Source organism: Arachis ipaensis, chromosome B9, assembly GCF_059453495.1.
Source record: "Arachis ipaensis isolate K30076 ecotype BB chromosome B9, ASM5945349v1, whole genome shotgun sequence".
NCBI classification, from domain to species: Eukaryota; Viridiplantae; Streptophyta; class Magnoliopsida; order Fabales; family Fabaceae; genus Arachis; species Arachis ipaensis.
This window is the reverse complement of record NC_142444.1, coordinates 11,864,630-11,888,823: the sequence shown is the minus strand read 5'-3', so window position 1 is coordinate 11,888,823 and position 24,194 is coordinate 11,864,630. Positions and strand designations below refer to the sequence as shown.

General features: G+C 35.5%; 2 protein-coding genes and 1 pseudogene across 2 annotated transcripts; 2 read left to right on the top strand and 1 right to left on the bottom strand.

Moving 5' to 3' along the window:
• Window positions 1-1,276: 1,276 nt before the first annotated feature.
• LOC107614998 (uncharacterized) lies at window positions 1,277-5,128 on the top strand. Its single transcript, XM_088498695.1, has 3 exons — window positions 1,277-1,396; window positions 4,774-4,923; window positions 5,015-5,128. Exons 1-3 carry the CDS (start codon window positions 1,277-1,279, stop codon window positions 5,126-5,128), a joined length of 384 nt encoding a protein of 127 aa, XP_088354821.1.
• A 7,835-nt stretch (window positions 5,129-12,963) lies between these two features.
• LOC107618822 (serine carboxypeptidase-like 50) lies at window positions 12,964-14,527 on the top strand. The gene has a single exon (XM_016320989.3). It carries the CDS (start codon window positions 13,164-13,166, stop codon window positions 14,454-14,456), a length of 1,293 nt encoding a protein of 430 aa, XP_016176475.1. The 5' UTR covers window positions 12,964-13,163; the 3' UTR covers window positions 14,457-14,527.
• Window positions 14,528-17,702: 3,175 nt separating this feature from the next.
• LOC110266749 (NADP-dependent malic enzyme-like) lies at window positions 17,703-19,205 on the bottom strand (annotated as a pseudogene).
• Window positions 19,206-24,194: the final 4,989 nt, after the last annotated feature.

Genomic DNA, 24,194 nt, shown 5'->3' with positions numbered 1-24,194 from the left:
ATTGTATTTAGTTTGCCTATGTAAGTATTTCTGTATAACTGCTAATTGCCATACTTGCTGTAATTGCTCTTGATTGTGTTTGAACTTTATTACTTGTGATTGTGATTTTTTGGTTCGGACTATGGTGGTTGGAGTAGTGGTTTGATTATACTTTGGGCAGAGGTCGTGACTGTTAATATTTTGGGCTAGAGGCCGAGGCTGTGTTTATGTTGGGCCGGAGATCATGATTGGTGAGTTTGGACTGATTGATCATTGGTATATATTGAATGTTATGTGATTCATCGAGAATGAAACCTTTTATAAAATTCAAGATATGCAATTGGATTTTCGGATTTATTTATATGTTGATATTTGAATAGATTCATAAAACGAACGATAATCACTGCAATTGAAATCAGTTTTCTTTATACATATCCTCTTATGACAATTCTTAAAAATCCCTTATTGAGAACCAGCAAAGACGATATTCTCAGCCTTTACAGATTTTTCTTTTCAAGATGCATAAAGAGTTTAAAAAATTCCTTTCGAACATATAATTGTATTTTATATTATTATATATACATTTATAGTTTTCTCTTGCCTTTATTATTATATTTATAAGAGGAATAAGAATTATAATAATTAATATGTAAGTATATATATTTATAAATTATTTGTATAAGAAGTTTTGTACGTGTGTGTGTGTGTGTATATATATATATATATATAAAGATTGTAATTTAAATTGTGTTATATACGTATATTTGATTGAAATAAAAAATATTTTTGATTTTTTAAAGAACACAATTATACGATTTCGAGTTAAAGGTTCACATATTATTATTAAATGGGAAAGTAGGAGGAGACAATATACCTATTGTACAATACATACAATGGGGTTTAATTGAAATTAACGTTAAATTATGGGTAATTAATTAATTTTAATTTCTTTCTAATTTGAATTTTGAAACAAATTAGGATTACCATCAATTATAGAATCAGAAAAAGAAACTGCCTACATCAAGACGGCGTGAATTCAACTCTCTCCACTAATTCGAGAATCTCGCCGCCTCAGCCTTGCAAGATCACTGACTGCCGTCTGCCTCTCTTCCCACCGCCCTATTGTTCGAACTGCATCCAGGTGATTTGCGTGGTCTCTGCGTTAGCGCAGAAACCCAGACCTGTAGCAAGGAGTATTTGCAACCGAAAGACCATCTTCCCAATGGCCACATCTCAAGACGAACGCGTTTCAAGCGAGGGTCATCCTTCATGCACACCATCGGACAAAGATACATTAATGGAGTGCGATATCGTTGAACCCCTAGGCTGTGATATGTCTACCGTTGCAGTGGTTTCATCAGACCAACCTCAAAACATATCTGGCGAAGTCGTCGTCGACGTTGAGAAGTCGAATCAGGTGAGCAATTTTCATAAACAAATTCTGACATGGATGTTTAGTTTTCGAAAAATTCAGATTTTATGTCACATTGTAAATGAGGTGTTTGTTTTTATCATAAGAGCAGTATCCATATATGATGAATGAGTTGTTATTGAACCAAATGTGACATTGTTTTATATTGAATGGTATGATTATATCCATGCAGAATTTGAAATAATGAATTAATCATTTCATGCGTATATGGTTGTTTTTAAAGGTATGGTATACTTATGTGCAGCAAACATATTTTATACTTATTTTTTGTATATGAATGTATGCTGCCTGCATATTATATGGCATGTTTTATATGCTAACCATCCTATTATATTTGTATCTGTCATGCAGATGGCCATATATTTTATATAGATGTTGAAATAGCCTAAATTAGTTAGTTGATATGCATTGTAATGTATGGTATGCGTATATTGTTGCTACATGATGGTCATTCAATGAATTAAAAAAGTAAATATAAGGTGATGCATGGGTTGAGAAATAGGACTAAATTAAAGTGTATGGTACTTGGATTTCCTGCATGTTAATCATGACATGCTTATTTCAGTGCTTTGTAATGGCGTGGTATCTTTATATGATATCTGCATATATTTTTTTTATATGCTCACATGCTTTCTACTTATTATGTGGTTTATATGGATACGGGGTTTGTCTTGTTTATATGGTTGTGTTTTATATTGCATGGTAACCTTATATGAGTGTTTTGTACATATATGATACCTGCACATTATGCTTGCCGGCATGTTTTTTATTTATATATTTTATTTATATTTTTTATGTGTAGAAAAGATGTTTTGTAGCTAATTCTACATGATTGTCATTAAATGAAAAAAGAAGCAACTAAAGGGTAGTGCAGGCCCTTAAATAATAGATAAAATGAAATAAATAATTCTGTTGGCTTGATTTGTAGCTGTTGCTGTGTTTTTGGTGATTGTGTTTAAGATTTTATTTAAATGATTTTTTATAAGGATCTTTAACCTTTTGGTTACTTTGTTTGTTTTGGAATTATAGGCCATGCAGCTGTCAAATGTTACAGATGTTGGAAGTGAAGAGATGGAGCTTGGTGATGAGGTTTTGGAATCTAGTTTACTTTTGTGTAGTCATAATGTGCATGTTTGATTTGATAACTAATGGTAATTATGTTTTTTTTTGGACTAATATAAAATATAGTTACCAGATCATGGTTGCCTACAAGAAGACGAGATACCAAGAGTTAGAATGCGGTTTGCTCAGTTACATATGGCTCATGACTTTTATGTTACCTATGCAAAGAAAGTTGGATTTGCAACTAAGATAAGGACGACAATATTTGACAAGATCACAAAGGCTCCCGTTAACCAAGCTATACACTGTAATCGCGACGGTACCGCGAGTCTCGTGTTAAAGCACCAACGCGGAAGAATACGTTTTCAGCTACTGGGTGCAAGGCAATGATATATGTAAAGTTTGATAAAGCCATGCAAGACTGGGTTTTGTTCAAGGTTGACTTGACACACTCACACCCCTGTTCAGCGAGAAAGGCAGTGCACTACCATGAGTATAGGCAGCTGACCATGCATGCGAAGTGCGTGATCGAGAATAATGATGAGGCTGAGATTCGACCAAATAAGACATTCCTTGCTTTGTCAAATGAGGCTGGAGGCCCCTCTAACGTGGAATTCTCAGAGAAAGATTTAAGAAACTATATAATAGCCAGGCTCCGAACTAGCAACGTGAATGCGGATGTCAGGGAGATGATGAGCTACTTCATGAGAATGAAGGACATTAATTCGAACTTCTTTTACGCAGTGAAGTTGGACGAGGAGTGTAAATTTAAGAGTGCAGTATGGGTGGATGCAAGATGTAGGGTGTCGTATGAATACTACGGAGACGTTGTGTCAGTTGATAGCACCTACAGTACAAACAGGTATGAAGTAGTTCAATTGTTGTGGTGCGCACTTTATTTTTTTAAACTCTATCTAATCATGATTGGCATTTCTTATGTGTGGTTGGTTTTTCTGGTAGGCATGGATTACCGTTTGTGTCGTTCGTTGGGGTCAACCACCATGGCAAGTCAACCCTTCTCGGTTGTGCTTTACTGGGAATGAGAAAATCACAAGTTATGAGTGGGTCTTCAGCCAATGGGTGAAGTGCATGGGATCTGCTCCGCAGCGTATCATAACCGATCAATGTCAGTCCATTTTTTGTGCGATCAGGAATATATTACCCCGCCACCGATGGTGCATCTGGCATATTACGAAGAAGTTACCGAGTGAGCTTGGGGGTTACCGCCGGTACAGAGCTTTGTATGATGACCTCAATGACATCGTGTGGAACTTTCGGACTGAGAAGTCATTTGAGGATAACTGGGCAGAATTTATAGATGAGTACAAGTTACATAACAACACATGGCGGGTAGGTCTGTTAGTAAATGATTAATTCACGCGCTTTAATAGACAATTATTTAGTATCTGAATTGTTCTTATTTGTATTAATAAGTTTGGTGTAAGGTTTCTTTGCTAAAATTGAGATTCTTTATTTTCTGTAGACATGTATGATGAACGGTGCATGTGGGTCCCCATATACTTCAAGGGTGAATTTTGGGCAGCAATGAGGAGTACACAAAGGAGTGAGAGCATGCACGCATTCTACGGTGGATACTTACACTGTAAAACTAGCTTGGTTCAATTTGTTCACGAATATGACAATGTGCTTGGAGTCAAGGAGCAGAGGGAATTGGAGGATGATGCTGCAGACTCGAGGGGGTTATCCCTTGTGCAACGAGCTCGCCTATGGAGAAACAGTTTCAGCAAGAGTATACCACGAGCATGTTTATGGATGTTCAAACTGAGTTTGTGAAGAAGGCTAACTGCAGAGTTTCTGCAGTTGATGAACAGGGTCCATTGGTTTGCGTGAAGGTGGAAGAGGAGAAACTAGTCAACGATACTATTCTATGCGTTCCGTACGATGTTCACTTTGACCATTTCACACAGGAGGTTCGTTCTGAGTGCAATCTTTTTGAGAGTTCAGGTGTGTTATGTTGTCACTATCTTGAAGTTTTCCATTCGTATAAAGTGTACAAAGTACCTTTCTGTTATGTTCTTCCTCGATGCAGCAAGAAAATAAAGCGCAAGCATACGTATGTCAAAAGTAGCCATGATGTCAGTCGGTCGGATGAGAGTCATGTTAAATTCAGGGGACTGTGTGCACACTTCTATAATGTTGCTCAAGAGTTTGTCGGTGATGATGACGAAACAGCATTGTTGCATGTTGCTTTGGAATAAACAAGGGCCAAGTTGGCTGCGCACCGTGCCAAGAAGAGGTCCGAGAGCGTGTCAGAGACCCAGACCAACATTGGCTCACAGAGTTCGAACGATGTTGGTGTTGATGACATCCAAGGCCCATCGAAGGTCACCACAAAGGGCAGGCTAAAGAGTAAGAGGCTCGGTGCTGCCCTTGATAAGTCCTTCAAGAATTCAACTCGGAGAAAACAAAAGAATTCATCCCCGGTACATGTTTGCCTTAATCTCAACTTTGTATATTTATTTGGTATAGTACTATCCAAGAACATAACTGTTGGACTTTTTATTTTTTTATTTTTGGTAGGTGGTTCATCCGCACACATCTCAAGATGTAAACCATGGAACTGTTGCTGGCCTGAATGTTCCCGAACAAGCTGGTGGTTTCATGTCTTTGTTAAGCTCCTTCAACAAAAATTAGGATTAGTTGGACAAGGTTGTGATAGTGTATATTTTTTCATCTCTGTGTTTAAAGGGTTCATGTTAGTTTCAAGGTTTTAAGGCAGTTGTTGCGAAAGTCCATATGTTATTAATTGCAAGAACCCTTTTTCCATTTGTGAGAACGAACCACTTTACTATTTTTATTTCGTTTAGACTTAATGCATAACGAGTATATTTGATGGTTATTCTGTAATTTACGAGATAGTTTAATAAAGTTGTACTTGATTTCTACATGCTTTACTGTATAGTTTTTCGGTACGTAGCCGTACATTCTAGACATTGTTTTCACGGTTTTTGTAATCAACTAAAGCAGATGTTCATTTTTATGAGTGATCAGATTTTTATTTTCACTCTAAGCATGGATGGTTAGCCGTTAGTATTTGTGTGTGTGCAGCAATTGGTTGTTATGTTTTAATTTTGACCAAGTTACACTGGATGTTCATTTTAGTAAAGTTTAGGATGTTTAGTTTAGCTATATTGGTGGATGGTTATTGGTCACCTATTTCAATATGCACAAATACGGCTACTTTACCAAACAACTTTGATAAATCCGGGATTCTAACATATAAAAAAAACATAGATCCTTTTAAGGTAACATAACCAATAAATCATTGTAATGTAGAAAAAAATACCTCCTGGAATCAACTCTTTCTAATGTGACATAAACAAATCCCTAAACATGTCAGCAGTAAGTAAAATAATTATAATATGGTAGTTCGATTCATTGTAGCTATGCGCTTCTGGTGCAGAATACCTCCTGGTGCAGAATGCAAACTGTCGAGTATAACTATGCACTTTGCATTCACCTCAAATGCATATACCCACAAATGGTCCCTCCAACAATAAGGAAATAACCACTGCAGCAAACAATATATATGAATGAGGTTTGTCTTGTGAGTAAACAAAAAGAAAACCCCAAAAAAACCTATTGATCTCCGTCGAGCATTCAAGAACCAAACATCCTCAAATTATATGACAACCTATTTCCAACAGCATAGTAAAGTCAAACAAGGTAACAACATGGAAAAACCCAAAACTAAAATATGCAAATAAAAACATTCATAAGAAAAATTGGTCACAGTGACCCCCCGTTCCAAATTTAACCATGTATTTATTAGTGGAATCAAAAGCCCGGGTTAGGTCACGTATACAAATCGTGGTAAAATAATAAACAACCCGCATAATCCAATACTGAGTTCAAGGAGGATACAAACATTTCAAAACAAAACAGCAACTCACCCAGTTTCTCTTTGCTGCTACTACCTTGTTGAAGAACCTAGTATCCTCACCAAAGCTTGGACTAAGACCAGCATAAATTGGTCTCACACCGTCAATAAATGAAGTAAGACTATCATTTCGTGTCACCGATTCCTGCAAATCCACACACATAGTAAGAATCCCGACAAAATCATTTCCACATTGTAATCAGAAGAATGTAATTACCAATATGCCTGGACACACGCAATAGAAATCTCGCTTGAATCTAGATGACTCGTTGTCGTTTAAAGAGTAGCACATCCATTGAATTACCTACACAATTTATTTAGCTAATGTAAGCTAAACCCCGATATAAAGATAGGGAATAAAAATGCATGATTAAGTTCATATACTTACGCAGCTGTTGACCCAACTGCGGGGTTTCAAGGTCCAGAAGTCCTTCCTTTGTAATACCATGTAGTCACGCCCTTCATACTTAGCTAAATCTTGATCTTCGTTCAACGAAGAGTTAACTATCCAGGTTCTGATTTGTTCCTCCTTAGTCTCCCCCACCTTTATATTTCTTAGGGTTGGATGAATTGAATGTATCGGTGAAGGGGTTGGAGTCTTTTCAAACTGAGTTAAACCGAGTGAAAAGCTAGGTCTCCCTGGACTCGGTGTATGGTAGCTCGATTTGTTTGGCAACAGCGTTTGTAGGGGCTACATGATGATGGCATTTGTTTCACGTCCCTGTTCAATATTATTGAGTACTTGCTCGAATTCAGGACACTGAACGATCGAGATGTCGAATTCGCTGCAAACGAACGCGACATGAAGTTAGCTAATACGACAACTTATGCCTAGCTAGATGGCTAATCACAAGGCATGGTATGACAAATAAAGAACAGAAACATACAGCAAGGTAAGCCAGAAACCACTAACCGGTCAAAATCATAGTCACTGAGCTGGACATGTGCTGCTGGCGGCGTGTGTGGAGATGCATCCTTGTGATCAGTGTTTTCTTCTTCAGCACCTTTATGATTGCCCTTGAACACGGGCTCTGATTGTTTTACATCATGTGGTGGAGGCTGCTGTTGGAATAATCGTATCCTTCTAGCAAGCGGCACGTTGTCCTCATCGTCAGAGTCCGGTACTACCAACGGTCCAGCATTGCTTCCTTGGACAATTTCTCTTAGAATTGCTTTTTTGGTGCCGCTTCTAGATCAGCTTTTACGGACAGGCAACTTTCTCCTCGTTCCAGGCCTGGATTCCTGTGGTGAAAATTCATCTATATCGTCATTTGCATAAAAAATGATGCATCTCATTGTCATGGATATCGTCATTTGAATGAAAGAATAAACACCGATGATAACAACACACGTAAGGGTAATTAACCAAGCTCACCTTATGCGTATCGATATCCATATGCTGTGGTTTTTCCCAGCTCCTGGTACGTGGTGACTGGTCGGAGTCCTTGCGCTGCTGTTTCCTTCCATCGTCGACCTTGCCACACTGTTGGAATTACAAAAGAATTAACAATTACATGCACATCATAGCATCTTGCACAACAGACAATGAAGGAATGTACAAAGATAAAGAAGGATGCATGAAAATACTAACAAAAAATGAATCACAAATTAGCAATCCAGTTCAGATCATAACCCCTTTGACCATCTTAAAAGCATCTGTTTACATAACAACACAATCCAAATAAAAAACCAACACCGACCATTCGATTACATAGTAAAGTTACCTTCCAACTATAAATATCAAAGATTTATGAAATAGAACAACCATCCAATCAGATAATCGAGTAACAATCCAGCATATAAGACTAACTATCTATCATAAAAACCAACAACCCAAATTCCTACTAAAGTGAACATCCAATATCCTAATAAAGTGAACATCCAAATGAGTGACGGAACGTCCTACGTGGAGCAGCACAACCCTCAATTACAACCACGCCAGCGATCAATGAAAACTATTTTCACACAATCCATCAAATAGGCAGCCCCATAAAGCAATTTTATCATACATACAGAAGCCATCCAAATAAATCAAACATAAGTTATCTATCCAGTTCAGATCAGAACCCAGTTTGAGCATCTTAACTGCATCTGTTTACTTACCAAACTCAACCCAAATAAAACCTTAGCAAAAATACGACGCAACAATTGTATTCAACCAAATCTTCAACATAAAAACATGTAAATACCATTCACGGTCATTGAACTCAGCTATACCAGGTTTTCCTTTATAAACATCATACATCAAAACCAACCATGCAGCCACGTACAGAAGTAACTTTCCAATTTTGTTACCGCAAATTCTATGATAAGAATCAACCATCCTATCACATAAGTAAGGATACAATTAAATGAGCACACGATCTATCACAAAGAAAGCATATCACCTTATTCGCCTCCTTATAACTTGGATGAGATGTAGTCCTGCCTTGGTTAGACGAAGCTTGGTCAGCATCCTTTCGAGGCCTTTTACACCTCCCTTTCTCGTGAACTGCTTTACTAGAAGACTGTTTTTCTGTTTTTTCTGTTTCTTTGCATTGTTGACTATGCAACCCTGTGTGTTCAACATGAGACAACAAAGAGATGAAAAAAATCAACGTGAACCTCCAATTGCACTAGTGTTCAACTAGATTATAGAACAGAGACTAGTAGAGAGTGAACCTGTGAGATAACATGCTCGGCCTTCTTATCAAGTTCATTAGTGGTCCATTCAACAATCCAAGGCTCGGGTACTTGACATGCATGTAGCAGACCATGCTTTAAGCGCTGAAAGTACAAAACCTACAGCAAGTAACTAAAATATTAGGACTTACACCTAAAGCCGTACATGGTTTTTAAATTTATGTAATTTATTTGCAATACCAGTAACATGAACATGCACCCGCCGCATGTTTCCCGTTTCTCGTCTTGGAATTTCGTTATCGCATCTCGTAGCCACTTTAGTATCTGATATAGCCAATGAAATCTTCTTGGGTTCGAGACATCCAATATCGGAGGGAGGTGCCATGGGAAAATAGTCTGCTGGCTTGTCGGATTAAGAAACATCTTCAAAATAACCATGATAAAGTATCTTCTAAAGGTCATCCTCTGTTGCTCGGTGTCCATTGGACAGGCAAAGACAAAGTCCCGCAGTTGGATTGTAGTTTTCTTCTGAAACTCTCTCTTAATTGCCAAATGCGATTCATTTTTTCTGCAATTCTGAGATTGGGTCCCCTGCGCGAAACGAAACAGTTTACCACAATCAGTACGTGTCAACAACGGAAAAAGCATAACCACGCAGAAGAATTTTTACATCTTACATAACTTCCACTAACCTCGAGAAGGTATGCTGAATACATTGCCGATAAGTTCGGCGGTAATGCGAATATCCCCGGCGTCGACCTTGAGAGTGTTTGTCTCCACGTCGTAGGCCCTAACTAGTTGGAGCATGATGCTCTGCTTCACATGCCATTGTGGTACCCGGCGCAGGAAATCAAATCCTATGGCCTCAATCTCGGCCAACTTAGCCTGCTCATTATGTCGTTCTAAGTGAGTAAATAGGTTATTAATGTAGCAAGGTGAGCAGAGCGTCTTGACTAGTTTTTATTGAGCAAAATAAAAAAAGGATCACCATAACGTCATAAAAAGTAACCAAATATGTTCATTTTTTCATGTAATCAACGGGATACCTTTTTATCCATTTGACTTTGTCTTCGGCCGGTATAGAAATTGGTTTTTTTTCGAGCATTGTGATAATTTACACACGCAATAATCTCTTTAAAATCTAAGTCGTTAATTCATAAAAGAGACAAGTGACCTGGACCCAAATAACGTAAATATTAACATAATATTAAATTCCAATTCATGTAAACTTAATTTTTGGAGCTATATGGCACGAGAATATTATACTGATGAACTGAGGCTGATAAAAAATTATTGGTCTAATTAAAATCAGGTAATTAAAATCTTGAGAAGATCCAAATTCAATTAAAAGATTAGCAAGTTGTGTCTAAAGTCTAGACAAATATATATACTTCATCATCATCTTGTAGTATTATAACACAGTGAAATACACATTATTATAACCATCTATCTATGGCCCAACCATATATATACTACTGAGTCTCATGAGACACAATACTAACCAAGTGCTTTACTTTGGTGCTATATGAATGGCTTCTTTCTTCTTTGCAATAACAATAAGCAGCAGTGCCTTAATGGCTTCTCTGTTACTCCTGTTGGCATTATTCACAGTAAATCTTCGCATTACTGGTTATTGTTCAACTGTTTATTATGTGTTACTATTCGTTTTTGTTTCTTCTAACCCAAAATTATTCTAATTCTTTTTATTAGAGAAAGTGGACATAGTGATGTAAAGTGCTATAAATCAATATAAATGTTGTGAAAATTAATATATAAGGAATACTAAGAATAAACTTTGAACTTGGAATTCTGAGATTGTTTTAATGCTTCCTGAGGCACACACTAAAAATAAAAAATAAAAAAACATAACACAAAGATGCATTGCAAGTCCATCAATCATTTCATTATATCCATACAGTAGATATTATTTTGTTAGAGTCTTCTACATGTAATTTTTTCGTTCGGAATTAAAATTCTAACGGTTCAGGCCTGAGAAAAAAATTATTTTAATTTTATTACAAATGAATAACAATAGGTACAGGTAATTTTTTTGCTGCAGTGATAACAGCAACACAGTAAGAATTGAAAATTGTCCAAATTATAGAAAATTTGCATTAATAACCATTCAATATCCTACTAAAGTAATCATCCAACAGATATCAACTAAATTTCAACAATGGTCAGCGAGTTTACGTCACGTTGCATGCACATAGTCCACACGGGAAGAGCGAAAAAAAATTTAAACCTATACTGCTACATAAAAACGATCCCCAAACTTTCCCGACCTTTTCCGCGCTAAAGTTAAATCAACATGAATTGCAACAAACCAAACTAACTACATACTCCACAGGCTCTGGGATAATAAAATTGCAGGTACTGCTTCCTCACCATGGGTACTCACGGATATCATCAACAGAATTTATCTACATTCCAACATGCAACAGTGATTACCATTCCAAAAATGAATAACTCCACCCACTTACCTTGGATGGTTAGGATTCTTCCGGCCATGATTATCGCTCTGTGGCGGCCAGTGAAATATTGACGATCAGGCGGCTATTGTTCCAGGATCGGCTCCTCCGCTGCTCAAAGACGACAGCGCCCGTGCGAGGATGACTATCCAGCTACTCGGTCCGGCGTTGAGCGCTCCCGTGGCTACAGTTCTGATCGGCGGCGTAGCACCCAAGGGCTCGGTTGGAGCGACGGCGAGATGCTAAGCAGCAACAGGACGCCGTACTTGAGGGCAACGAAGAGGAAAAGGCAGGATGTTCAGCAACGCTTGCGGCACTCACGGTTCTGTGCCGTCACCGGAATGTTCAACGATTAGGAGGGTTTGGGTGGGGAACTAAAAGAGTGACAACGAAATGGATTTGGAGGTTGGAGAAAAAATAAAAATATCTAAAATTGTGTGGTGTGTTAAAAGTAAACAGCCAAAAAAGAATTAAGGTTATTAATATGTTAATTTTCTGTTTTAAATTTAATTAGGCTTAATAAACAGCCTATTGTAACTATTGTATAATTATTTTATTATCTCTCGAATAAAACTCTTATTAAATATATGAAAATTGTGGTAATAATTTTAATATTAAAATGACACCACTAAAAACGTGACATTCTCATACTAAAAGTGTTACACGCTTTAACATTTTTTCGTAATGTGTCAGTATCGCATCTTTTTTTCTTCTCAAGTAACTAATTACATATTTTTCAACAAATAAATTATCGTTGCAACGCCAGGCTATTATTATAGACTTTAACGTTTATGGTAGTTGGTTACGTCACGTTTGTTTTTATTTTTTTTCAAAGACAGTTGGATTGGGACTTGGTAGGGTCCAAGACACTCACAGCCCCAAGTTCAAAACATAGAAAGATATGTAAGTACGTAAGTATAATTCTAGTTCCAAAGAAGAAAAGTATAATTAAAATAATAAGAATTTAGCTAATACAAATTTTTATTAGTAAAAATTTTAAATATTTTATTTTAATAAATATGTAACAACTATATTGAAAATTTAAAATTTTTATATGTATTTCATAAAGATTTTCTAGTTAATAATCTATCTTAATCTAATCCTTAAGAAACATGTGTTATTCAAAAAATAATCTTGAAAAATTTTACAGCAGATTTATAAATTTTTATTTCATACTTTTTTCTATAATAACTTATAAGAGTCTAACTTAAAATTTTCAAAAAGACTTATTTAATTTCTCCGAATCAGAAGACCAATCAATTACTTATTTAATTTATGTAATGATTAATCTTTTAGACTTTACTCCATTTTTAACAAATTTGTTTATCTAGTTTTTAATTACTAATTCAATTTTATCTCTTGTTTTTTAATCCATCTCATCCTATTCTCAATTTGATTTAATTTCAGGAATAAAATAATCACATATATGATGAAAGCACACATATTATAATATTATTGGTTTATAAATACATGAGAAGATTTTTCTTCAATACTTATGGACCAACAATAATGCAGAACGACGCAGCATCAATAGAGAGGAATCAAATTTATAAAAAAAAAATTTGATTACAAACTAGAAAATTGCAAAAAAGACTAACAAATCTTAGTAACATTCCTGTTACCCATAATAGCCTATATAATAAACTAAGTAGCTCCCTGAAATTATACTCGAAAAGCATATATAACAATAACAAGGATGGATTCCTTCATCTTCTTCCTTATCTCCATTGTTATCTCCTTGTGCTTCTGCTTCACCCTTCAAGCCCATGTCTTACCTTCTTCAAACTCCAACAATCCATTCCCCGAAGAAGCTCACCCCACCAAATCTGGTTACCTTCCAGTAGCTACCACGTCTTCTTCTGCAATCTTCTATGCTTTATATGAAGCTCAAAACTCAACCTTACCTCTCTCCAGAACCCCACTTCTCATTTGGCTCCAAGGTGGCCCTGGAACCTCCTCCATGCTTGGCAACCTCTATGCGGTTGGACCATGGCGTATCACAGAATCCATCACCCTTGAACCCAACCCTGGTGCTTGGAACAAGTTCTTTGGCGTTCTCTTTCTTGATAACCCCATTGGCACTGGATTCAGTATAGCCTCATCACCTCAAGAGATCCCAACAAATCAAGAAGGTATTTCCAAACACCTTTATGTTGCTATTACAACGTTTCTTCGACTTGATCCTGTTTACAAACACCGCCCTATTTATATTGTTGGCCAAAGTTATGGAGGAAAGTATGCGTCTACAACTGGAAATTACATATTGAAAAGAAATGCACAGTTGCATGCTTCTAAAAGAGTGAATCTTGTTGGTGTGGCTATCGGGAATGGAATAATTGAGGCAGTGACCCAATCACGCACGCTTCCGGCTAATGCTTATTATGTGGGTCTGATCAATGAGAGGCAAAAAAGTGAGTTGGAGAAGACTGCAGGGGGAAGACTCCAGGGGAAGTTGCAAAACATGTCAGGGCTGGCTACTTTGTATGATTACACAAGGAAAGATCATCTTTATCACTATCAAGATTGGATTAATCAATTCATGAATATAGCTGAAGTGAAGAAGGCATTGGGAGTGAACGAATCACAAGTCTTTAAAGTGTCCAGTAATGATATTAGAGCAGCGTTCCGAGGTGATATAATGAAGAGTGTCAAGTTTAGGGTAGAAGGGTTGTTGAGGAGCAATGCTATTAGGGTGTTGTTGTACCAAGGTCAATATGATTTGATTGCTGGTCCGGTGCAAACTGAGGCATGGGTGAATACTATGAAATGGGAAGGGATTGTGGAGTATGTGAATGCAGAGAGGAAGATATGGAAGGTGAATGGAGAGCTTGCTGGGTATGTCCAACAATGGAAGTCACTCACCAATGTTGTGGTCTTGGGTGCTGGCCATCTTATGCCTGCTGACCAGCCTTTGAATGCTAAAGCAATGATTGAAGATTGGGTCTTGCAAAAGGGTATATTTGGAAATTCGCCTTCTTTTAAGTTTTGATTTCATTTAATGTACTTTATATTAATTTGTGTTTTAAAATGTGTAATAATAAAAATTTTTAATTTTGACAATGAGTTATAGCTCAAATGACATATAGTCTCCCCATACTCAATTAAGAGGTTGCGGGTTCGAGTCTTCTATCTTTGATAAAATAAAATAATAAAATTTTTTAATATATTTAATATATTAAAAACGTAAAAAAATTATTTTTATAAAATATTTTTTTTATGATATGTTTAATCTGTATTATTTTTAGGATATAAATTAGCAAAATTTTATAATTAATAATTTTTTCCTTCGTTTAAATCAAATAAGTTTAGATTATTTTTTCAAATGCCCTTTACCTTATGTATGTTGGGATCTCAATTGATTCAAGTTTATAAGCTTTGGAAGTCAGGTTGGTTTAAAGATTTTGACTGTAAAATATTTTACAATGCAAGGATCTATCGTTATTTATCTTTTAATTAATTATTATTTATATAAATTTAATAAAATAATTATAATAATTATTTTTAGATAAATAATACTATATAATTAATAAATATTATCATTTTTATTAACAATAATTTATATTCATATTTACAAGAGTTTTGTGTATACAAAAAATATATAATTTGTATTTATATTTATCAAAATTTACACACGTAAATTAATACAGTTTGTACTCATTTTTTTAAAATTTACACATATAAATTAGTAAAATTTATTTATTAAATAAAATTTAATGTTTATACATTTTAAATGATAACCAAAAATACTAAAATTTGTTAGCATAAAGAATTTTTTTTTTAAATATTATGTCTCAAATCTTCTTTCTTATATATTTAAAATTTAAAATCATATTTTTTTAAAATTAAAATATTTAAACATAAATTAAAACCTAATAGAACAAAAATAAATAACAAATCAAAATTAAATTCTAATCAAATTAAAATTAAAATAATATTATCAAATCAATTTCTTCAGCTTTAAATCCAGTATATATGACTTTTTCGATTCTAGTTTCTTTGTTGATGTAATTGTTAGGTAATTTTATACGTAGATAAGTTTGTATGAATTTTAGACATTATAACAAAAATAGAGTATTTGCATAAAAAATTTGTGTTAAATTTAAAATTGTTACAAAATTTTTTTTAACAAAAATTAATTATTTGTTATATAATAACAATATTTTGTAACAATTTGATTTTTTTTATTATAAACTATGTTGGCTTTTGTAATGAATTGGTATTTTGTTGAAAAATTTTATAATGTTTAATTTCTAACAAAAGATTAAGTTGTTGCAATAGTTCAAAATATTTTGTAAGAATATTTATTTGTTTTAAAAATCTAATTATTTTGTAACAAAAAATTAATTTGTAACAAAATTCAATTTTGTCTGTAATAAGCTATTTATTTGTCACAATTTAAGAATTTTTTGTAACTAAAAAAAAATTATTTTAAAATATTAAAATCTTTAGAGTAAATATCTAACTCGTTCCTTGTCTACTCCAAAATAGGACAAGGCAATTCCTATCGAAAAAGTAGACCCGTTTCTATCCTTGTCTATCGTGAGTCATGGCGGCTCTTTCGTCATTTCTCCTCACTAAATTTAACGGAAGAGACATATGTGGCGCTTAATGTAACACCCTCATCACCACCAAAGTATCATGCTTTCGGCTGCAATACTCTGATAACAAGGATACTACGACAACTTTTATATATAAATAATAATAAGTAGGAGCTTTTACCTAAAAACTATATTGACTTTTTTTGAAAAACCAAAAATATTTTTCCTTTTTAAACAAGCATGCATATATAAATACATCCAAGTCATCACACCTCTTTTACATTTCAATACATTTACACTTACAAGAAAACTTATACAAGTGTTTGTATATATACAAAGTCATATCATAAAATTACAACTCCTATCCCTCTTTACAAGATATAAATATCGATAGCAATGGCGAGAAAAAATCTAGTAAAAATAAATAAAGTACAACCAGAAGCTTGGAAAAATTTTCATAGACTTTTCGTTCGTTTCCTAAAAAAAAAATAGGACTATAGGGGGTGAGAGTCTAACCGTACGATCTCACCAGAGAAATTTTAAAATACACTATAATTTTAACCTCAACAAATACATCCATGCATATTAATTTTTACCAAACTTACCAAGACATATAACTTACCCAATCATGGTCTCCGGCCCAGTCACGGCTTTCGGCCCAAAATACACTACAACATATCAAGAGATATAACTCAAATCAAACACGGCCTTTGCCTCAAACAATCACGGCTTTCGGCCTAAAATACACCACAACACATCAAGAGATATAACTCAAATCAAACACAGCCTCCGGTCCAAAATACACCACAACACTCTACCATAATCCGAACCAACAAGTTATAACACTACAAGAAAACACGTCTATTGCCACGTTTTTAAAGCGTGGCAAAAAGCTGAAAAAAGCGTGGCGATAGCTTTTCGCCACGCTTTTTGAGCTACCGCCACGCTTTTGAAAGGGTGACCTCTTAAAGGGTGGTGGTTGCTCTATCGCCACGTTTTTTTCAACTTATCGCCACCCTTTTTCGTTTGCCACGCTTTTTACAAATGGCCACCCATAAAAGCGTGGCCGTATGTGAAGATATGGCCACGCTTTTAAAGCGTGGCCATATGAGAGGTATGGCCACGCTTCAAAAGCGTGGCGATAGAGAGATATGGCCACGCTTTTAAAACGTGGCGATAGCGAGATATGACCACACTTTTAAATCGTGGCCATAGCCAGAGATACGGCCACGCTTTAAAAGCGTGGCAATAGCCTTATAAAATTTAAAAAAAAAAAATCCTTTTTCTGATTTTTACCTTCATCGATACAAAATATAAATTTCAGTTCTTTTTTGATACCAAACTATAAATATAGTATGCAATTTTTATTACAAGACAAATCAAATACAAAATAAATCTCGAGTTTGCATAGGAAAGTGATTGTCCTGTTTACAATTTGAAAGAATTAGCAAACTTCTCTCACAACTGGTTGAAAAATTTAAGTTCCTATGGCGATGCCTTGTACAACAATCTATCTTAGCAATAAAATGAATTTGTTCCTAACAAGTATCTCAAAACTGTAAAACCGCGGAGAGCACACTACTAATATGTTCTGCTTGGTTTAGTTCATGAAACCGCCACAAGCTTTGGTCTGAATCATAGTTTGTAGCCTTTGAAAATAAACTAAACAAAACATGATATAATATGGTTCAAAAATCTCAACAGTAGTTTCTGTAGCCTGGGCTGTACATGCAACTTTCTGCATATTTGACAAGATCCTTAGGTCGAGGTAGATGAGAAGCAAGACCTGTTTTACCAAACACAGCACAAAAGATATAAGTATTGAAAAGAAAACAGAGCAAAGTTGTCTGAAACTCAAAACATTTCATGAAACTAACCAAGTTCATATATCTTGCTACCACGTTAGCAGCAATATGTGCTGATATCTTTCTGATATTTGAGAATGGAGGGTAAATCAGTCCTTTATCATAGTTCTCCTTTGACACTTGTGCAGCCAAAGTTTCAGCTGTTGCATAAGAAGAAACCGTTAGTGAGTTCTTGATTCTACCTTCTTGGAATTTAGATTGAATTGATTTTAGTATATTTAATCTCTCTTAGCTTGAATGAACTCACAGGCTACCAAGAGCATCTCATCGCGGACGCGGATTGCACCGGAGATGAGCAAACCCAAGCCAAAACCAGGGAATATGTAAGCATTGTTGGTCTGAACAGCAATGCAGGAAGCGCGAAAAAATAAAATGAAAAAATAAATATATAAAGGTCAGCCACTGAGATGTTTATATTGAATAACAAAATGTGTAGGTAGCAAAGGTCAAATGAAACCTGTCCAGGAACAAAGACTTTTCCTTCATATTCAACAGGATCAAATGGGCTACCACTAGCAAAGATTGCTTGACCCTACAAATTAAATTAAGATAAACAACATTAACAAATAATGATGTGTGTAATCTATTCTAAATTTCTGAGGCCAATTATATAAACAGTTAGTTACCTTGCTCCATGTATAAGCTTCTTCCGCAGTGCACTCAGATCGAGATGTTGGATTGGAGAGAGCAAGAATGAGCGGTTTCTACAAAAATCATACACTATCAGAGATATAATCATGTACATATCAGGAAGAATAACTAAGGAATTCTCGCAACTAAAAGTGAACATATACAAAATTTAGCAGATTTTCAGTTATTCCTTTGCCTCCACAAGCAAATACCAGGTCACTTAATATCACTTATATCCAAGGAAACGAAAAAGAAAAATTAAGAAAATAAGCCAATTTATGTAATTAAAGTAAGCTAGATACATAAAATTACATAAATTTTCGAAATAAGAACACCTACAAAAGCAAATCAAAATTAATTAATATTGACTTTCCATTCACAAAGCAAATATAATTATACATTTACAATAAGAAGCATGGCAGAGGCAACAATCATAAATGTGGTTCAGTTCAAAGAAAATTTGTAACATTAGATGCACTATTTTAAACCTTTTTTAAACATATGGAAGCATCCATTTGTTTTAATTTATTCAAATATCAAATGCATTATCCACATGACCACAAACATAGCTATTTACACCCACAACATGAGTCATTCAAACAACAAAATCAATTTCAAAGGCAAAACTAACCTTCTCTGGTGGAAGATCAATGCCCAAATTACCACGAGATTGGATAATACCATCAGCTTCTCGTAGAACCTCATCAAAATGGGTCAGGCCCTAATTTCAACACAGACATAAGATTGAATCAGCATAGTCAATAAGAGTATATCTTAAAAGAGAAAAGTTAACACTATGAAGACATCAAAATCACCTCAACATTTCAATCTTAGCAAAAATTTGGGTCTGGCTGAGATCACCCCATTTAGAAAGGAATTCACGGGCCTGAATTACAACATAAAAAAGTATGTTATAAGGAAAAGCACAACAAAGGATGCTATAAGTGAAAACGTTCTTCGGCTGGATTTTTTCTCAAAGACCTGAAAGAAGGTACAACATAATTAAAAGAGTGGGAAAAAAAGTAGAGAAGAAAACAAATACAAAGAAAAATCAGAACCAGATGAAAACTCTACTGCAAAAGCCATATGGTTTTACAATTCCACAATCCACATACCATTTTGAATTTGTCCATAGTTTCTGAAAGAACTCCTCTTGAAGAATCCATGTCATTCCCCTAAACAAATACCAACATTTTATCAAAGAAGAACAAAAAAGTAGCAGTGCAAATGGTAAATATTTTTTATAATTATATGCAAACCATGCGGTCCAGCATCCGGTTATGACTATCCACCTCCTCGTGTATATCACTTGAGATCTGTTACAATCACATCAACAACACGTTAACACATCAAAATAATGAGAAGGTTACCAACAGCTGAAAAGAAATAAATGAGGAAATGATCATAATTCACAACGTTCTTCAAGTATAATATACAGGAAGAACAAACTTAGGTCTAGATTATTTTACAAGAAAAATTAAACTTACTCTTTTCAACAAACTGACTCTATCTTACAATCCACCCATTGCTCGCTCGTTATCTTGTTCATCAATTTCATTATAGGAGGAGTAAAGTGATGATGCTCGGATGCCTCCCTCCTCAATGCCGTCAAACAGAGCAACTCTGCTGTTCCGGGCGTCTCTGAAACAGGGAAAAGGTTTATAACAAAATAGTAAGAGGCAAAAGTTAGATAATAAACAAAAGCAAGGTGATTTCCTTTGCATAAACCATACATTGAAACAGTTTTACAGTCTTTCCATCAGACATCTCCATGATTTCATAAAATGTTCAAGATAAGCAAATTATCTATGAGGAACAAAAAATTTGTTTCAGTATTTCTACTGTCACCTGTGAATGCTTGCGTATTTCAAAATAACAAACTTGTAAGTTAAAATAACCCTTCACAAGTTATCAAAATCCCAAAAGAACTAATCAAAGGGGGGAAAACGAAATACTAGTCCAACATAACCCAATTTCCACCAGAAAAGTTACCCTTCAATTTCTTTTGTATCTGCCATTTTAGAAGTTCTTTTTCATGTTTAAAATTACCTGTCACATTTAAATATCAAGAAAATATTAATTATTTTTGACCAATTATATCTTTAAACTAATTATGCTGAACAATAGAGTGGAAAACATAAATAAGTGGTAATTCAGTATAACTAAATAAGGATAGTTTCATAAAATTAGCTTACTAGATACTAGTATCAAGATTATTCATAAAACCAACCCGAAATATGGTTAAAGCATTTCATCAAACATGTTGAGTGCGGTAAACTTGAAACGAAATAAGAGAATTCAAAGCTTAGTATCAATGTGATAGACAAGAGAACATAATATTGTATACTTTAATTCAGTCTATGAAAAAGATCCAAACCACTGCCAAATCAAATAGTTACTTATTGTAATAGAAATAAGAATTTGCAGAGTTTCAAGCAGAGTATTGGTGTTGTGTGAGTGTATTGTCTGGTGGTGGGTTTAGGGAACTCACGGCGGCGACAAAAGAGAGCAGTTCGACAGCTAGGTGGAGCGCACGGGTTGGTCGCAGAGTTTGAAGCAGGGCAACGTGGCTTCCAGACGAACGCGAACGCGAACGGTGAACGGCGAGTGAACGCGAACGGTGAACGCCGAGCAAACTTGAACGGCGAAGAACGCGAACAAAGACGACGGCTGAACGAAGACGCGAATGTTAACGGCAACCAACGGCGGCGGAAGCACGGCTGAGCAGACAAAGACGACGGACGCCGAGCTCGAGGAAGCAGCTGCGATCGGTGACAGCGAACGGGGGTTGAAGACTTGGAGCACGAGGGAAGCTAGATAGACGGACGGACGGTAGCAGTATGCCACTCCTTGCGGCGGTGGTGGTGTAGGCTTACAGTGCTAGGGTTTTTTTGGCTGAGTTTCTGTGAATGAAAGAAACGGAGGGAGAAAGGGAGAAAGAAACGAAGGAGCTTCAGAACCAAGAGTGAAGGGTTTCGAGTGACGAAGGCTAAGGGCGAAGGGCGAAGGGTTCACAGCGAAGGGCGAAGGGTGAAGGGTGAAGGGCTAAGGCTAATGGGAGGCGCTCTTCAGGCTTAGGGTTTCGAGTGATTAGGGTTAGTGTCTTTGGGTTGGGGACCGGGTTGGTGCCGGGTTGGGAGCCGGGTCAGGGGCCGAGTTAGGGTCAATGGGTTGGAGCCCCTCTCGCCACGCTTTTAAAACGTCACTGTTTTGCTCTACGGCCACGCTTTTGAAGCGTGGCAGAAAAGAACCTTTTGGCCACGCTTTTAAAGCGTGCCAAAAGCGTATTAGGATATGGCCACGCTTTGTAAGCGTGGCCGTAATGAAACCCTGTCGCCACACTTTCAAAACGTCCTTGTTTCTCTCTATGGACACGCTTTTGAAGCGTGGCAAAAAAAAGCGTGGCCGTTTCTCTAACCAATTGCCACCCATACAAAAGCGTGGCCGTTGATACTTTTCGCCACGCTTTTAAAGCGTGACAATAAAAAAAGTGGCCAAATCTCTAATCTATTGCCACCCTCATAAAAGCGTGGCCATTGACCACTTTTGGCCACGCTTTTGAAGCGTGGCAAGAAAAAAGCGTGGCCATAGGCCTTTTTTCTTGTAGTGTAATCACAAGTAATTTGACAGACAATCAAACAATCACACATAGAAAATAATTATGACAAGTAGTAGAATTAGCAGTTGACAAAATATCAGTTAGGCAAACCAAGTAATTATGCAGACCCAAGTAATTTCAAACAAATATAGTATGATGCATGCCTATCTACTAGCCGTGAGCTCACTTGTCGGTTAAAAATGCTAGAATCCGACACATCCGGTAGCTAACCCGAACATTGTCTCTCTGTCGTGCTTCTCCAAGAGGAACATAAAGAAGGAAATCCTCAACTTTCCACCATCTCACTGGAGGCAGCGCTATCTGGGATATAGTATCCGCCACACTTTTGGGATATAGTACCCGCCACACTTCACAATCAAAGAGAATGCTGGGATATAGTGCCTGCCACACTCTTGGGATATAGTGTCCGTCACACTTTTCAATCATAATCACAATCAATCATAGCCAATATCATAATCAAAATCAAAATCATAATTCATTATATTCTCATTTATCACAAGGATAATTATCCTCAAGCCATGAGAGGGATGAAACCACTGTCCTCACCATAGTTGGGAATCAAACTGAAGCGAATCCTCAACCTTCTATCCAATTTTTCAATACGACAAGAGGGGGAATCTTCAACCTCAAACTTTTCCACCACAACAAGAGAGGGAATTCTTAACCTCACTTGTTTACCGTAACACTGAGCAACATCTTATATCACAGTAAAAGTCAATTTCACATATATCCCTAACATAACATCAAAATATTTTATTTAACAAAATTTTTATCAGAGAATTACTCAATTTAATCTGTTTTATTCACCCCATCATATTCAAAGATTTAAAAATAGTTCTCAGACTCCATACGACGATTGCAGGAATTTACAAACTCGCTGGAGAGGCTTAACAGTCCAAAATAACATTCAAACATTCACATGACCCAAAACCTTTTCTTTAATCAAACTTGCAAAATTTTTCCAAGAGTCAAAATTTTAATTGAATATAATCATTTTATTCTTAAACAATTACTTTAAATTTGCTAAAATACCCCAAAAGCATAATTCTTTCCATGATTATTCAAATTTAAATAAGTTAATTATTCTGTTTACTTCCATTACTTTAGATTTCTCTAAAATTCCACAAAAATATAGTCCTTTCATTAAAATTAATCAAACAAAACTCATTTTCGTTTAATCAAGTACCCAAAACTAATTTCAACTTCATTTCTTTAGCTTAAGACTTTCCCAAAAAAACTAAAAAATTATTTCATATCACCAATAAAATTCAAACGCTTTAAATTCACTAAAAGCTTCTCAAAACATAATTCTTCAATCAAAAGTTTCAAATAAAACTTCAAAACAAAATTTCTAGTTTATATGAAAATAGCACTAGTTTCCATTATTATTATCATTCAATTTTTACTCAAATTCTTATAAAAATTTTGGACCTTTTCACCCTTCAAGGGTTCCCTCCAAACTAACATCTCTCAACGCTTTCTCAACATACCATTTATAGCCACAAATCAATCCCCTTTCAATAATATCCAACAAAAGATTCTCAATTAATCATCTTATCATAATTCAGTTTATCATTTAACACAACCAACTCAACATAATCAGTTAAAAATCATATTCTCCAGCCTTCTCAATTAAACAGTAAATTAATCACAGTTCATAACCACAGACAATTCAACTTTACAAATTAGTCGCACAATACAACCACATTCTAATCCAGCATAGCTCAAATTAATCCATAAGACTCGCACAATCATCGAAAAATATATTTTTTACAATGACATCGATTTATAACAATTTCTTGAAATAAAATAATTTTTTAGAAAAGCCCCTACCTTAATTAGTCAAAACTTAATGACGCGGGCTAGATGTCGGTTCAGAATTTTCTCAATAACACTTGCTTCGTCAATAGTATAGTTCTAAACCAACAAATGATCCGTGTTAGAGTTTAATTTGTTTGTCACGAAGTCAAATCAATAAAAACTGGGAGTTTTAAATCTCGGATCGTCTCTCAAAGGAATTGTAATGAGGTGTGCACATCATTCGTTATGAGAAAAAGGGGTTTGAAAAGCAAAAG

Bases quoted from the DNA above. Each gene is read 5' to 3' on its own strand.
- LOC107614998 (XM_088498695.1), top strand. From the start codon at position 1,277: ATGGAGTGCGATATCGTTGAACCCCTAGGCTGTGATATGTCTACCGTT. The intron at 1,397-4,773 runs GTGAGCAATTTT...ATTGGCTCACAG, and splicing joins ACGTTGAGAAGTCGAATCAG to AGTTCGAACGATGTTGGTGT. The intron at 4,924-5,014 runs GTTTGCCTTAAT...TATTTTTGGTAG, and splicing joins AGAATTCATCCCCGGTACAT to GTGGTTCATCCGCACACATC.
- LOC107618822 (XM_016320989.3), top strand. From the start codon at position 13,164: ATGGATTCCTTCATCTTCTTCCTTATCTCCATTGTTATCTCCTTGTGC.